Source organism: Chelmon rostratus, chromosome 6 (assembly GCF_017976325.1).
Source record: "Chelmon rostratus isolate fCheRos1 chromosome 6, fCheRos1.pri, whole genome shotgun sequence".
NCBI lineage: Eukaryota > Metazoa > Chordata > Actinopteri > Chaetodontiformes > Chaetodontidae > Chelmon > Chelmon rostratus.
In genome coordinates this window covers 3,523,756-3,540,398 of record NC_055663.1, presented here as the reverse complement: position 1 = coordinate 3,540,398, position 16,643 = coordinate 3,523,756, and the positions used below count along the sequence as shown (strand labels likewise).

General features: G+C 46.0%; 1 protein-coding gene across 3 annotated transcripts in view; it reads right to left on the bottom strand.

The window, feature by feature from the left end:
* The window catches only part of hipk2 (homeodomain interacting protein kinase 2), a 70,488-nt gene extending 56,990 nt beyond the window's left edge, over nt 1-13,498 (bottom strand). For all 3 annotated transcript variants that reach the window (XM_041938417.1, XM_041938418.1, XM_041938420.1), the window contains exon 1: nt 13,195-13,498. In XM_041938417.1, the coding sequence (XP_041794351.1) occupies nt 13,195-13,213 (19 nt within the window). In that variant the 5' untranslated portion in view covers nt 13,214-13,498. The remainder of the gene's footprint in view (nt 1-13,194) is intronic.
* Between the last annotated feature and the right edge of the window lie 3,145 nt (nt 13,499-16,643).

Here is a 16,643-nt window from a genome sequence, read left to right as displayed (position 1 = left end):
CTGCAATTAAGCATGCCAGAGAGGCACTTTCCACTGTTCAGAGGCAGCATGTTGAAATGGTAGTAGTCAGTGTTTTCAGAGAGATTACTTCTCTGTCAGGGGTTTGTTAATCTTCTTTTTGGGAGGATCAGGGCCGTTCTGCATGCCATGCGAGGGTGAGAGATGGACTGAAAAGGAGGGACGGAGAATAGAGCACGGCCACGAGTGGCCCTCACATTCTCGCCTGTGACCTGCTTCTGTTTGCTCTCTTTTATTAAACCCGTCATTTATTCTCCAGTGACAACATGACAGAGAGTATTGATGAGGACGCCTTTAAACACCACCAAACCTGCCAAGCAGCCCTTTGTAATTACAAATAGTCTTTTAATATAAAACCTGCTTAACATGCAGCTCATCCATGCCTGTCCTTAAAGTTTATATAAATCATAATTCCAAAAAATCTGAGGCTGAGATAAAATGAAATGCAATCTGTTTGCACTGTGACGGCACAAAATGCATAAAACCAGTCGAAATATATATACCCCGGCCGTCACCTAGGAGACAGCAGGGACAGGAGTCGGGTCTGTCTGGCTGATGTCCCCTGGCCTGGATATATTTGGACTATTTCCTGAGGCCTAATGGCTACTGACACCAACGGAGCCGCTCTGATGACCCTCTCTCTTTACTGGACATCCCAGTGTCTGCAGGACAGAGGGGGCTGAGCCAAATCACTGCCTAATGACACAACTTCTGACTGTCTAGACAAAGCATTATCTCAGCCCTCGCTGCTGTTTGCATGTGGGTGTCGGGGCGCCCGACGCACCTCCATCCCTTTTCTGAACTAAAGGAAAGACCAACATAATGCATATTATACTTCAGTTCACCCTGTTATAGATTGTCTGCAAATCCTCGGGAGAAATGAACACCATCCTTCCAAAAAAACTCATTTGCCATTTTGATCCAAACCCTCCCATAGGCATACAGTTGGATTGAATGCAAAGGCCATAGCATATGATTCATATCCCTTTAGTACTCATCGAATCACTCGGTGAGCCCCTGTATTCACGCTTGTTTCTTATCTCATTTATCCAGGTTTTCATTTCATTTCTCATCCTTCTTTCACTTGAGAGATGTTACATGTACATGAGCATCACCGCCCACAAAACCTCTGGCGGAACACCTGCAGTGGGGACAGAGACAGTTTGGGGTTCAACACAACATCGAACGCACCACAGAGGTGGAACATATCTCCATACAGACTAGTGTAGGCTTGTGTTCCTGCCTCCTGCATGAGCGCTGACCTCAGTGGGGGGGGGGGCTTGACACTGCACCTCTCTCTCTCTCTCTCTCTCACCCATTGACCATCCTGTCTGCTTTCATAGCTCTCTGATCTCTGCTTATTTCTGATGCACAGATACATAAGCAGGAACAGACACACGCAAGGTATCATCTATGGGTAAATATGTCCACAGGCAGGTGCACACAGCAGCACACGTTCACACCAACTGACGTGAAACACAACTCTGGATATGTTCTTAGGCTCTACCTGAGCGATGAAAAGATACGTAGTTAAAGTTGAAATATTAACACTTCTAATCTAAAGCAAAGCTGAAAAACCTGGTCCCACAGGGTAACTGTCAGTAGATAAGGAGGCTGTTATTCACACTGTAAGTGTGCTCATAAAATGGCTGGTGTGAGAAAAACATTCGTCTTGTTTATACTGCCAGGTCAGCCTAACCAGACACTGAACCGAGACACAGAGTGAGGAAGAGGAGCGGGAGACGAGGAGAGCGAGCGGGGAGGGGGAGCGGGTGGCAGAGTGGCCCTGCTTGAGCTGGATTTCTTATTAATCAAATCACGAGTGTAGCAAGTGTACAAAGCACAGCACCCAACTTCCTTCCTCCAGAAAGAAAGAAAGGAAGAAAGAAAGAAAGTAAGAAAGAAAGAGGCCTGGTGGTACAGTGCATGCCCTTGCTGCTGCAGAAGTGAAACACTGAATGTGGAACAGATAAGAAGAAACTATTTGTTCTGTGCAACAGTCTTGTGTGCGGCAGCATAAAATGAGAAGGAGGGAGCTGGAAACCAACAAATAAACTAATGCCACCTGTTAACTCACGGCTCGGCTGCGCTACCATTGAGCTTCCACTGCATGCATCAAGCTGCGTGGCTGTGGCCACGGTTGCAAACACAGTGCAGGGACACATACCTGATAAGCAGCCGTTCTCCAGAATTCTTATCATTTACACACAGCGAGAAACGCCCGACTACACCACACTTCCTGGATGTCATTAGGATCAACAATGACAGCTGGACACAGTGTACTATAATGAGATCTACATATGAGAACAAGAAACAGTGACCCAACAGAGAAAACAATGGGGGGAGGACACACAGATGAGTACAATGTGGGAGGAAAATACTGTACAATAGCAAATTGATTCTAGAGGGGCCAGGGCAGTATGGATTTTATTGCGTGCCGACTGTGTTGTGCTATAATCTACAGACAAAGTATAAGGTTTTCCTGAGCGCGTGACCGTGAATGGCGGCCTTGTTTGCCGCTCTTGCGACATACCACAACCTGAGGTTTTGAAAGGACAGTGCTTGTCGAAGTGGAGGACAAAAGCCGGCGATGCCGACGTTCACAGAGGGACACACACGCCTGCGTACACAAACGCACAGAGTCGGGCTCCTGTTGGCTATCGGCATTTTAACGTTCGCTCAGCAGAAGACCCAGAGTTGAATGAACCTTTCAGAGACGGATTGATTTTATTCTTAAAGACTCTAACCTCTTCCTGGACACACACACACACACACATATATATATATATACAGTATATACAGAATTATGTTCTCAGACACAAACAATCGATTGACAGAGAAAAAAAGCAAAACAAAGGAATTTTAAAAGTGCTGAAAAGAACATAATAATCCACCACGAATTTCATTCTGTGTGATCCCCTGTTATCTGTGCATGGAACAGGTATTTACTTTGTGAGGTTCAAAACAATATTAATCTCACTAATATGACTGTCAGATCCAAAGTGTCAAATGAGTTGATAGTGTTTATTCTTCACTACATCTGTGAGCACTATTTGAGGTTAGGAAAATATTGATTTGTATTGTGCCTGCAGTGCAGATTTGTCTCCTTTTGAAAATGTGTGGCGCATAAAGAAGTGCAAAACATGGAGACCCCGAACTGCTGGGCAACTGAAGTCATACATCAAGCATAAACTTCAACAGTTAGTGTCCTCGGTTCCCAAACGCTCACTGATGATTACTGCTGGTAAAAGAAAAGGTGATGTAACACCGTGGTAAACATGACCCCGGACCAACTATTTTGGAATGTGTTGCAGGCATCAAATTCAGAATGAGAGTATATTTACAAAAAACAATAAAGCTTATAATTTTGAAGATTGAATAGCTAGTCTTAGTGCATTCAATTCAAAAAAGATCGAAAAGTATTTGCAAATCATTACAGACAGTATTCTGTCTTGCTTTACATCTTACAAAGCACCCCAACTTGTTTGGAATCAGGCTTGTGAGAATGAGAGCACAGAAGGCAAAGACAGAGACAGTCGCAGGGAAAGATGTCAGCCTCGGACGGTGTTTCCAGGAGACATCATAGCTCCACCCTGCCCCGTCCCTTGGAACAGACGACTGAGAGTCGGTTTTGGGTGTGCTCCTGAACTCTCTGCTGCATTAATATCCAACAGAGACAGCTGCAATAATGCCTGTCCAGCTCGCCACGCCCACCTCCGCCAAGGATGCACCCAACACCGCACACACAGCTCTCTGCACGTGTGCAGAATGTGCGTATGCCAGTGTCAGTCGGAGTTTTCCCACAGACGCGCATCTATGCACGTCTGGACTGGGACGCCACTTGTGTGCTTCTAGCTTCATAACTATTGGTGTTTCTCAGGACTTCTGCAACTGTTCGTTAAAGCTCTGACGTCTTAGCTATGTATTAACAACACGCATGGAAGCACCACCCCAAACACACACACACACCCAGAGAGATTAGTCTGACGCCCCACCCAAGCGAAGCCCTTCAATGAACCCCGACAACAGAGGAACCAGTCCAACCTGACCGGGCACCTGGGGACCAGTCATACACCATAACTTCCTGTATTTCCACAACACAGCTATACTCAGACAGGCTAACTGATAGTGATGTGTAGCTTAAAAACAAAAGAGAAATAAGTTGCTCGGCAAAGATGCACCTGAATGAAAATGCTTTGCAGATTTTTTTTTCTCTTGTCTGATTTGTGCAAGGCTGCACAGAAACTACCAACGGCTGGCCGTTGCTTTCAACTCTCGGCTGCTTGCAAGTTGTAAGCTTTAAACCAGCATGGCGCGGGGTGTTTTTGAATGACAATTTGTGGCACGCAGGCCAGTCACTGCTGACGATGGTGCATGAAGTCCACTCTTTACCGCCTCGCAAACAGAAGAAGAAACAGGCAGCCACTCTCCATCTCACATCAGAGCTCTTTATAACCCCCACATCTCTCCTCCTCCTGCCTCCACCAGCGTACTCCACCTCCCAATGCTCTCTGCTATCAAATACAAGCTGGGGATGGCGCACATGCCTCCCCAGGTGACAAGAGTGTGTGATATTTCGGTGGGGTGTGTGAAGCCTATTAAAGCCACAGATCAAACTAATTTAGACTACAGATGCCTTTTTCTCCCTCTAAAATGCCTCAACATGCACTCCTGCCTTCATACTACAGGTGACTCATCTATATGAATCTCCTTATCACTCTTCATCTTCTTCTTTTTAACCCTCTCTCCTTCTGCGGCTTCTCTCATTCTGCCTGTCTGCCTGTCTGTTCTTTGACAAAGTCAGGAGCGCCAGCATGCTATATATTCAAACAGCTTTTAAAAGATTATGGCACACACACAAACACGTGCTCGCATACCAATTTAGCAAAGCATATGTGTCCTTAATCCAGCTGACAGTGTCTCGTAAACATGGCTGTGGAGTCTTTCTGGCCCCAGAGCTGAGGAAGTAAATATGGCTGGCCAAGTCAGCCCTCTGCGTCTGATTCAGCGTGAAAATCATGGCTTTAGCCGATTATATTTACAGTGTCCTGACAGTCACAAATAGCAAAACCAGGCAGGAAACGGCTATTCTGACCATCAGTTTAACACCCACGCACTGAGCGGCCGCATGCGAGAAGCACACATTTGAAATGGCTTGCATAAAAGGTAAACACCTTCAAAAGGAGAATAAGAGCGGTTGGTTTTAGAAGTATAACCATTATGACAAACTCTGCTTCGTAAATTACACGAGTAAGAAATGGTAAATTACACGACACAAGATCCATCTAAGAGAATGTGCCAGTTTGGGTTTGTTGCTGTGGTCTGAGTTGTTTCTAAAGTCCCAGTTAGTAGCTGAGTGGGATTTTAACAGATGGAGAAGATGAGCTGTGGGGAGCCAGTAAATAATGATTCATCATACTGTAAGATGTTTGACTGTGAATGAATAAAGATAGAAATACTAATGGTACGTTAGCCTGGCTGAGGTATGTGTTCTGGCTATAAAACATGCTGAAAGGATCTGAATGAGGTCCGTGTTACTGAGATGAATGCCACTTAATGCCGCCATGTTTATGCCCAAATGTCTTTAAGTTTAATCCTTCTGAATGCAGAACTCCTCCTCTCACGCTGTCTCTGTGTCACAGACGCCTAATGGGGTAAAAACAACTTGCCCGGCCTGGACCGCTCTGGAGCAGTGAAGGGAAGAGAAGAGGTCCTCGTAGCTAAAGGTCAACTTTCGGCCTTTTTCTGGGCCAGCTCCTCTGAAAGTGATGGAGGGGTGGGAGCGTGTTTGTGTGCGTGAGCAGCTGCTGGACTCTGTCAGGGGAGCTGAGGAGACGGGTGCCCCGCCGGACAGCGCTGATCCCGGATGTAAGCAGGAGACACGTTAAAGGAGACCAGGGGTGAGATCTACAACCCCCAACGCCAAACACCCACCTCCCCTCCCAAGCGCCCCTGACCTCAGGCCCTTGGGCCCCCAGAAGAGGGTATTCATCCCTCCACCCCAGCTCCACTGCACCCCCCCTCCTCTTTCTACCTTACTTTTGCGATCTCTGTCACTTCCTATCTCTCTGCCATTCACTCCCTGTCTCTCAGGCTGAACGGAGGGGTCAGTTCAAAGGGCTGCCAGGCAGAGAGCTGCTGGCTGGCCATGATGTGCCTGAGGCTTTGAAGTGAGGAGTGGATCTAAAAGGTGTGCAGCCTGTTATTCATGCTGCAACGCACTTGGGCCCAGAAACATAAACAGGTACCGCAATTGCTCTTCTGTGCGCTTAGGTTTACGATGAAAGCGCAGCTTAATTTTATAATAATGAGCCTTATGACAAGAGAATAACGAACATTTTCAGCGATAAACGTCACTACTGTTTCTGTTTTATGACCACAAATGTTCTTCAAAGCTAAGCAAACAATTTCTACTATAAATCTAGCAAAAGAAAATGGCTAAAAAAGTGCTTTGTTAAAACTTTCTGAATAAGATAATAGGAATAGCAAAGGCATAACAATTTCCTCACCCCTTTCTGAGGATCCTAAATTTTGCATGTTTTTAATGCAAAACTGCCATTAAACAACCATAATCATTCGCTTCCACTGCGACTGAATGTTACTTAATGTCTTCGGGGAACTTCATGCAGCTATGAGGAAATATTTCTTACAGTTAGGACTTTCTCATGTCAGTGTTGGAGTGGTATTAGAGGAGCCCAGGACTGTCTAATTGAATCAATGGCTTTTTAACATCTCTCCCTTTCTACATTATCCCTTAAAAGCTCATAAAAGCTTGGTTTCCAGCCTTCAGCAGCAACAAAGCAATCACTGTCTATATATATACACCAATGTGAATACTAACAAGATACACGTTTTACTAGATTTCTATCTGTACATTTCCTCACTTCCTCCTCCTGCTGCTTGTCATGTGTCACTTGTTGGTTTACTGTGTAGTGGAAGTGAGTTTTTCCAGGGAATACAGCGGAAAAGACATCATTTGAGAGGGAGGGGTGTCTGTCTGTAACAGTGGCCGTCACATTTCCAGTTCTGGCTCGCATGGAAACGTGTCATCACTACTGCTTTCATGGTAATAGAATAATGAGAATCACACAGCACGTAGAGAAAGAGAGAAAAATAGGAAGGGATGGAATAAGAGGGTGAGAAGTAGAGAGTGAATGTATGTGAAAAGGAATATGAGAGTAAATATTGCACATAGAGCGAGCAGAGGAAAAGGAAAGGGCTAAAGCTGCTCATTTCCATGCCTGTTGACTCTTTTCACGAGCCCAGTCCTTGTCTATTGCTGTCTCTTTTCTCTGGTCCGTGCCTTTTGCCTCCTGGCTCTGGACAGAAATGGGCTTGAGCGCTCGTCTGAGCTTTGAAGTCCTTTGGTTATCAGCCAAGCGTAGCGCTGTACCTGCAGCCATCTGTGAAGGGGCCGCCAGCAGCCACCCATCGCTCCACTTCCCTTCCATGACCGAGAGGGGCCGGAGCCAGTAGCGGTGATGGGGCCGGTGGCGGCACTTAGTCCACATTGGCTGACCGCACATGGTAAAGCCCACAGCTTTGTCTGTGTCAATGAATACTGGAGCAGACACCCTAAAAATCCCCAACCTCGGGGGCCTAATCCTACAGTGTAATTCAGTCCTTTCCTGCTCATTTCAATCTGCCTATAAACACTCCCCCTCTCCCTCTCTTCCCTCACCCTCCCATCATGTCTCTTCGCCTCGGAAGAGGAGGGAAAACGTGGAGGTTATGAAAGGCTTGATTAAAAACTGCGAACCATTTTTCACTCCGCGCTTCATGTAATATGAAGAGATGGCAAGTATCTTTTGTTTAAATGAAGTGGCTGTGAGAGCGGTAGTTGCCCTCACCATCCAGCTGTAGTACCTTACATCAGCACTATTGTCTTTGCAGCACATTCGAGGCTTTTGCTCAACTTTTTTACTTGCTTCGTGTGACTTTGTGTCAAGTTGAAAGGCCAAACGAGCCGGTGATGAATACAGCCAACAGCAGCGGCTCTCTTCCAGAGGGTGCGAAGCGAAGTCAAATGGACTGGTGTGCCGGGGCGTTATCACAAACAATAGGATTAAGGCCTGGGGCAGTATGCACCGAAAAACAAGCCCACGGTTTGGTTTGGGGGGTTAGTGATGGCAATAAGACAAGCCAGGGGGGATTGAGTGAGGCGGGAAGAGACGGGGGAGTCTGAGGGCTTTAGGGTGGGGGGGTCATGATTACGGAGAACAAAAAAGCTACAGTAGTTAGACCTCTTCTCAGACCAGCCTCCAATTACACACACACACACACACACACACACACATACGTGGGGGCTTCCAATCTGGCCATCAGGCTGTTGCTGAAGTGTCACATGGGTACCATGTGTGCTGGCCAATGGCCTCTCGGCTTATCAACAAACAGAGCGGGATGGAGGGACAGATAAGAGATAGATGTGGGGGTGGGGCGGGGAAATGCGGGGTGGGTGGGGGTGGGAATCGGAGGGGTCATTGGCAGATGATGATTGCTAAGTGAGCATGCAATGTAAGGTATGCGAGCAAAATGCAGATCTTGCTGCTCTGTGTAACATTATTCTCGTACGTTAAAAAAATGATTTGACACCTTCAGAATATAAAGTGGCCTCTATGCTCGAGGAATCCCTGTGTAATTATTGCTTAACAGGCCCAAGTTAACAAAAGGCTTCATTCACTCTGCGCCGTGTTGAGAAGCAGCGAGACCTTTGTTTGAACCGCGGCTCTCACGGCAGACCAAAGCAGTGGATGTGTCAGAAGGTGCGGGGACTCTCAGCATCGTGCTTTTAAACAGACGCTGCGCTCATCCTCGCCGTGGAGATGACATCACTTTTAGCAAGAGGTTACTTAAATTTAAGACTGCCGTTCATCTGTTTTTTCTCTCGAGCTGATCCCCAAGCACGAGGAGGCACACATTTTTTTTAGGTAATATGTCACCCCGCTGAGAGCGAGGAAATTGTTTCCAAAATGCTACAAATCCATTTAGAGAATAAATGACCCATTCACTTTTCAAATAATTAAAATATTTTGTGTTGAGTTTATCGCAGCAGTTAAGGGGGCTGTGATGTGTTTCATGCTATCACATAAGAGTAGATTTCAAGTTTTTACATGCGGATGTCATGATGCTTGCAGCTTCCATGCAAAATGTGTTTTCAGTTTATTCGAGTAAAGCAGTTGTAAGATGCCTGTTACGCTAGTAACTGAGCCTGGAGCCGTTACAGTGCTACTCTGAGCCAGAGGCAGCTGTTCCACACAGGCTGACACCATACACAGTGTGAAACAACAGTGCAGGGGGGAAAAAAAGCCCCTTCACACATGCATGACAACCGACACGGAAATGCCTTGTGTAAGCAGGGCTGGGGCTCCATCCCAGCCCGCATCCCCCCTTCCACTTCGATAAAAACGAACTAATGTCAGCAACTGATGTGGTCTCCCGCTTCAAGGACCTCAGAGCCCGGCCTTCAGAGTCGTTTCTGAGAGGGGTCTGAAACATATGGCAGAAGCACTAAAACAGGAGGCTTACTGACTGAGGGGAAAATGAGAATTGCAAAGTCCCCTCGCATCTCAACTGAATTTCCTCCATGTTAAAAAAAAAAAAGAGCCAGAAGAATGATGTGCTGGAGTGGCGGAGGCAGTTTCACTCCAGAGAAATTTGCTAGAAAAGAGTATATGAAAAGTTGAGCCTGTTGAAATAGCCAGAGGAATTCTGCTCATATTCAAGGCTGGGCCTCCCGTGTCAGACTGGCCTCTGCTAACCTGTCATTTCAGTTCAGGCTGACGCCCCCCCCCCCCATCTGTTTCCAAAACCCTCAGATCACACCTGTGAACTATTTCAGCACATCAGAGAGTTCGCATATTCCCCCGTCTTCAACTGTGAGCCGCACACACACCTCATCTCACATAAAACTCACATTCTGTCTCCCTCCAAAGCCTCGGATTCTTCCACTAAATGCTTCAACAAATCAATAGCACAAAGAATCCCCGAACACTGGATTTTACTTCCTTTTCAGATAGGAAGCTTTGAATAATGCAAAAAGCGATACTTAGACAGCTTATCCATTTTCATAACCCCTTCTGAGCGAACCGCCTTCCGAACAAGTCATAAGGTTATGCATCAGGTCAACAAACAGATCAAAACGGCCACTGAGTGGAAGTGAGGAATCAGAGATAAACATTCACAGTGGCACCTATAAGGATTGGCAGGGTGATGGCTGCTCTTTCCTGCGAGCTATTTAACCATCGCTCCATCTTCTACCAACTGTTTATCTATCCATCCTCCCCAGGCTGCCTCCTTTCTCAGCTACAGATGGACAATGAAGACCTAAACACACCACCCTGCTTGTCATAACACTCAGGAAGACAGACCCTCCTCGGTTCCCCTGACTCTGGCATGGAGTGCGGCCCCGCGGTGGCCCCCAAAGGCCCCCAGGGTTCTTCCTGCAATTCTAATCAAAGTTTAAAAAGCCACAACCTTGGACTCCCAGCCTGGGCCGTGGCCTGTGAGGAAGATATCAATCAAGCGTCTCCAAACAAGCGCGAGGGGAAGAGGGAGGGAGACGGGGAGAGTGGAGGGCGGCCTCAGAGAACGTCTGGCTCTCGCTGTCCTTTTGTCCTCAGAGGAGTAACTTTCCCTCATTCCCCATACCTGAACCCGCAAGGTAATTCAAAGTCGCATTAACACATAATGGCCGTGTGGATGGATAAAACATTAATCTGCCTGCGACGCTGCAGCGCCTGTCACCACCATCATCATCATCGTCAGCCTCTGAGTCACGCTCTGTCCATTTTTCCAGGCGGGGATGAATCCTCTCTGGAGTCGTCCTGGTTGACCTGCGAGAGGCAGATCTGCAAATGAAGTTGCCTTCCTACAGTGCCCGGCTCCGCAGCTGTCTAATCCTCTCGCAAACGGGTGACGGCGCATGTGCGCGGACTCATAGCACAGACAGAGACATGTGCTTACGCAGGCTGAGCACACCACAGCACCCATATCTAGCCAGGGAAGAGGGCATGCGGGCAGGCAGGGTTTGGCAGTGTCTGAATATTAGCTTTTCCACAGCTGGGGGCTGCTGGACCTGCTCCGCTCATCAGACATCCATCAAGGTGTCAGTTTGGGTTATGAGACCAAGCTCCCAGGGTGATCAGACCGCTGCCCTGCCTGCCAGCAGGCCCGCCTGATGGCCTTCTGTCTGGGCCAAGAAGGACCAAAGGCAAACACGCCAGAGAAAAAAAAAAAAGAAGGAAAAAACAGGACCAACAGCAACATGGACACAAACTGAACAAGGCAAAATCACCACTATTTCAACCTTGTTTAAGGAAATCATTCCTAATAAGTGATTATGAATGTGAATCAATTTCTGCAAACAAAAACTAGTACTGTCGTGTTTTGTCAGAGGAAGTAGTTAATCGTATAGATTGAAGTTATTAGTTGCCCTGTAGTTAATGGTGAGTAATCACCATAAGAGCTGCTCTCGCTCTACATGAAGGTACCCCCCCTAAAAAAAACTATTTTCCACCAGAGACTTTGGTCATTTCCATGACCGCTCTACATAACGGCCCTCTCCAACGCTGAGGAGGACAGGCGAGGTAATTAATTCCCCCTGCCGCCTCTTCCTCTTCCCTTCTCCTCCTCTCCGTAGTGAAGGGAAAAGCCGGGGAATGTAATTTACACTAATTACCTTTTGCATAGGAGTCTCATTTCAACTTTCCTTTTCATGTTGAAGCGGCGTGCTCTCGGGCTATGCCTCTAAGCTTCGACGCCCCTAATGAAGAATCACTACAATATTCCTAACGTGACATAAGAGCACTTAGTGGGGAGTTTGTATCAACCACACTGTAGTCCATGACACTGTATCTTCTTCAGCAGTAGCCTACCATACAACCCAAATATTCCCATTAGAAGCCATTCTTGCTCGTGCTATTTCTATAATGTCACCCTAAACTGTGTTTAAGGATTACTTTTCAATACTTCTTTTTTCTTAAAGGCAATTTTGAATATAAAAGAAGGGCTTCCCTTGTGCACCGCCAGAGGGACTAGAGAGTAGCCGAGAGGATATGAAAAATAAATACAGGAGACGTGAAGGGTCATTTGCTTTGTGCCACTATTCACTTTGCACAATCTTCTGATCAGCGTGCGAACCTGTGCGTCCTGCAGGACACCTGTCACAGGTGATCTGTCCGTCCTGCTGTGTGTCAGACGAACATCTGCACGAGCTACACTACACTACTTCTGACTGATGCATCACTACAGCTGGACGGAATCAAAACCTACTGTAGCACAACAACCGCAGGCAGTTTTATTACAACAATGCCCCCCCCCCCCCCCCCCCCCCTTTTTTTTTTTAATCGCACTATTTGATCTAAAGGTGCTATTTGTGTAGTTGCAGCTGAGACAGACCCCCGATCATGCATGGATTATGATGAACCATAATAATGCATTGTTTTACATTTATAACCCACCTTGCAGCGACATTGCAAAGCAAACACATTGTGTGTGAATTACTCTCTCAGAATGGTGGGGGACTGCATGAGAGCAAACAATTTAGGGAAGCATGCGGGGTCGCATTCTCTCAATTGGATTAGTCACAGCTACAATGCTGCAGCGATAGCGTATCTGCTGTATTTAAGACTGCCTCCGGTTTCCCAAAAGGAAAACACATCGGATCCAATGCGCCGATGCACGGAAACATGTAAAGTCAGGCAGATCGAAGATCGTTGTGAAATAATTGGAGATGGGAGAATAAGAGTGGAGTCGGACCGATCGGTCCGCGACCTCCTTTCATTCCCTCGTTTGAATTTCTACCAGGAACAAACGTGCTGACAGAACACAACATGTCCAGGTGTCTGGACGCGAAACACACGCTTGTCTTTTGACCTTATCCAGGAGGGCTGCAGCCCTATCAGCGCTATTTTACCAGGCACAGCTCAGACTGGCAGCACAACCTCGCCGAGTATGTATTCTTTAACTGTGACCAAAAGCACCGATGCACGGAGCTGTGGCTGCAGAGCCTGCCCGCGGTGGGTCTGCAAGACATCATGCAAATGTATATTTAAGGATTGTGAGTGAAGGAGAGGGCGCAGCGCATCTCGCCCTCCGTATCAGCCGCAATTCAATTGTATCACAATTGATCCAGAGTGACTGAGCCCCGCACAGGAAGAAAACACAGCAGCGGCTTACCTTCGTATACAGGGGCCATCGGTGCAAGGATTTCTGCTATTCATGGCAAAAAATAAAGCGAGATTTCTGTTCAAAACTCAATGAAAATCTGCCATCTTGAAACGCCGATGAGAGAGTCGCCGCGGTCTCCTGCATTACTGGCCCAGTTCATTAGTGAGGAAAATGCTCATAATTCATATCCAGGCGTGTTCAGACGGAGGCTCCGATGCGAGCGAAGCGGCGGAGGAGAGGCTGTGCGGCTCGAGTCCCACCTGCGGCGCGTCTCTGGAGGCTCGGAGGATGAGCCACGGTGACAGGTCTCTACTTCAGCTATTGTGCGACATGTCTGTGGAGTGAGGAGTCTCGGCAAAAGTTGCAGTGGTCAGAGCGCAGCGAGTTTGGCGGAACAGTGAGCGAGTCGAGCGACGAGCGAGTCGATGGAGGCTGCGAGGAGGTGCATCGCTCCGGACTCCAAAACAAACCCCGCGACCAGCACCGCGTCCTCAGCGCCGCCGGCTTTTACACAAAAATATTATACGATCAAACAAATAAATAAAAAAGCAACGCAAAAAGCAATACTTCTACTGGGAAGGGCAGGTTTAATTTTATCACACCTGTCAAACGGAAGCAGTTCAAAGTGCTTTAAATAAGGCGAGAAGAACTAAATAAAAATAATAATAATAAAATCTCAATAAAAAGAGAATAAAATTAGATTTAGATTAGAACACAAACAGACAAAAAACAGAGCAGAAATACTGTTAGAGTTGCCCACAACTGCCTCACTATCACTGCGTACTACAGATAGTACTTATTAAAGTATGTATGGTAATTTATTTGTTTATTTGAAGACCTATCTATTCGAATACAGATGATAATAGCATTAATATTAGCAACAACAACAGTAACAACAACAATAATAAAAATAATTATTATTATTATTATTATAACAAGTATTAGCCTAATAATAATAATAATGTGTATTCTTATTCTTATTGTTATTATTATTGAAACAAGTGTATGTGAATGAAGTCAGTGTGTGGTCCTGTGGACACCCTGTGTGACAGCTGTTGATGGTTCACTGGCGTGCAAAGTGCACCAGCGTCGGATGACTCTGCGGCTGATTGCTCATGCCTGCGCGGCTGAAGCGCTCCTACAGTAGCCTCCAGTATGACGACATGAGATTTGCACAGAATGAACTAGAGCGGAATCGGATTACACAGGCTCACACAAATGTGAGTAATCTGTCATTTACCAGCGACCCTGAAATGCGCACCAACCTCCAAATTAAACATGTCGATTTAGACATGTGGGCGTTTAATAAAGCGGCGCATTGGAGCAGTTTCACCCTGTAGTCTCCCAAAGTGAACTAACCCGAAAAAAAGCCTCCACAGAAGTGTTTTCACCTCCCACTGGGACAAAGACAGAAAGTAGCTTCATGTTTCAGCACAAAGTTTTATGTTTTGTGTCACTGTGTAAAAGCCGTCCGCATCTCCAGCCCGAGCTGCACTTGCTCTATGCCACACAGCTTTGCGACGACTTACGCAATTACTCACTCAGTTTAAGTCGGCTACGTCACACGGCCTGCAGCCCGCACGCGCATCATATAGAGCTGACCGCTGCACGTGGTGATGTAACTGCAGGACAGGCATAAAATGAGGTCTTAGAGGCCCACAGGGTTTGCAGACCCGCATTTGTTTAGCGTTAAAGCACCAAGTAATGCAATTCTCCCGTCAGCAGCGCATTGTTTATTCATGCTACTTCCTCAACAAAAACACTTAAATGTTCCTAAAGGGACCTACTGTGTGCTTTGCTGTAAAATGCTCAATACTGAGGGTGTGTTAGTATGTAAGGCATAACAATATTGGAACAATGTGGAAACCTGTTTGATTTGGGATACTTGAGTCTAAATACATAACAGTAAGTATACTTTCTTAAGTTTAGGTTCTTAATTTTTGCTAAAATGTCTTATGATATGGTGCAGTATCGAATATAATATTATTTTATAGGTTGATATTGCCACACATTTTTTTGTGGCTGCATGGAGGCTTCAGTATAAACAGACCAACAGGTTGTGCATGGCTGCACTGGGGACTTGAATGCTTTAGTTGTTGGCTCACAGCAGTCTGCCAGCCTTTCTTGCAGGAAGTGTGTGTGGTATCAAGGCACGTAAACACTACGGGCCCCTCCTCAGGACAATCAACCATGAAATAGGGAAATGATACAAATCACTCTCCTGTTTCCTGCAAATCTGACCAGTAAACTCTGATTTGTTGTGTACGGCGAAATAAATGTTGTAGCTATTGTGCCTGCCTCAGGCCTTTCAGTCCAACTATAAGAACAGCCAAATGAAGCAGTGAGACACATCCTTCCCCTCCTCTCCTATGTCTCCTGAATACCCAATTATCCAAATCCATTTTAAAAAAAAGAGCTATGGTCATTGTTAAAATGTTATTATAATAATAATTTACTCACCAGGTTAACTGTAAATGTTCTAGATGTGACTTTACACAGTTTTATCAAATTATTTAAAGAATTTATTTAAAAATTAAAAATGTGAACACACTCAAAATGTTCATTACAGTCATTCATCGCGTTGCAAAACTGTGTTCACTGTCAGCTATGAAAGTACACACTAGGCCAAAGTTGAGCCAGGATGTAGCTCTGCATAAGGCATTTCCCAACAGTTTGGGAAATAACTTAAAAGTTCAATTTCACCTTTCACTTCCCAGCAAGTGTTTTATGTGAAACTGGGGACTTCTATAAAATTTCTCTGACGGCCTGTGTGCCTCCCTGAAAAAAAGTTTTTTATTCTAAAATGTTACAGAAAGGAAGGATGGTTAGAACGACAACATCCTAGCTGTGGAAAAACGAACTTTCCTGTAGGGTTTGTGAAAATTTGTATGGTTTTGTCAACAAGGTTTGCAACATGTACTTAAACCTATGCTATAGCACCCCGCTGAGGCCAGCCACTCAGGCTAATTTTGAAAGTTTCCGGATGTAGCAATCATGCCCTGTAGTTTCATTAAAATCCAGTCAGGGGTGTTGAGGACATTGCCCGTGACAGACACGCAGATGATGACATGCTGAACAGACGGACTGACAGACAGGCGGACAGACAGACAGATGGTCCGGGGCAATTACGTTGGATTAACGCATCTCTCCTCCCCCAGGTTCATCATGTGAGATAATTATGACTCACAGGCCAGAACTACAAATCCCAGCGAGTGACAATAACACATACGTTGACATGGTGCATGTGGACACTCAATAAACCAGGTAGATTAATCATTAATAAGAGAGTGGGAGGTTGGCTGTTAACGCTAGCCAGAGATAACTGGGATACTTATGAAAATTTGAGGATTAAACTAAAGGTTCATAAAAGTTACCGAGTTGTTATTTTATTTTAGGAGAAAAGGGGCCCTCAGGCCTCTAATTCCCACGATAATACTAACTCATTCTTCAGCCAGAGC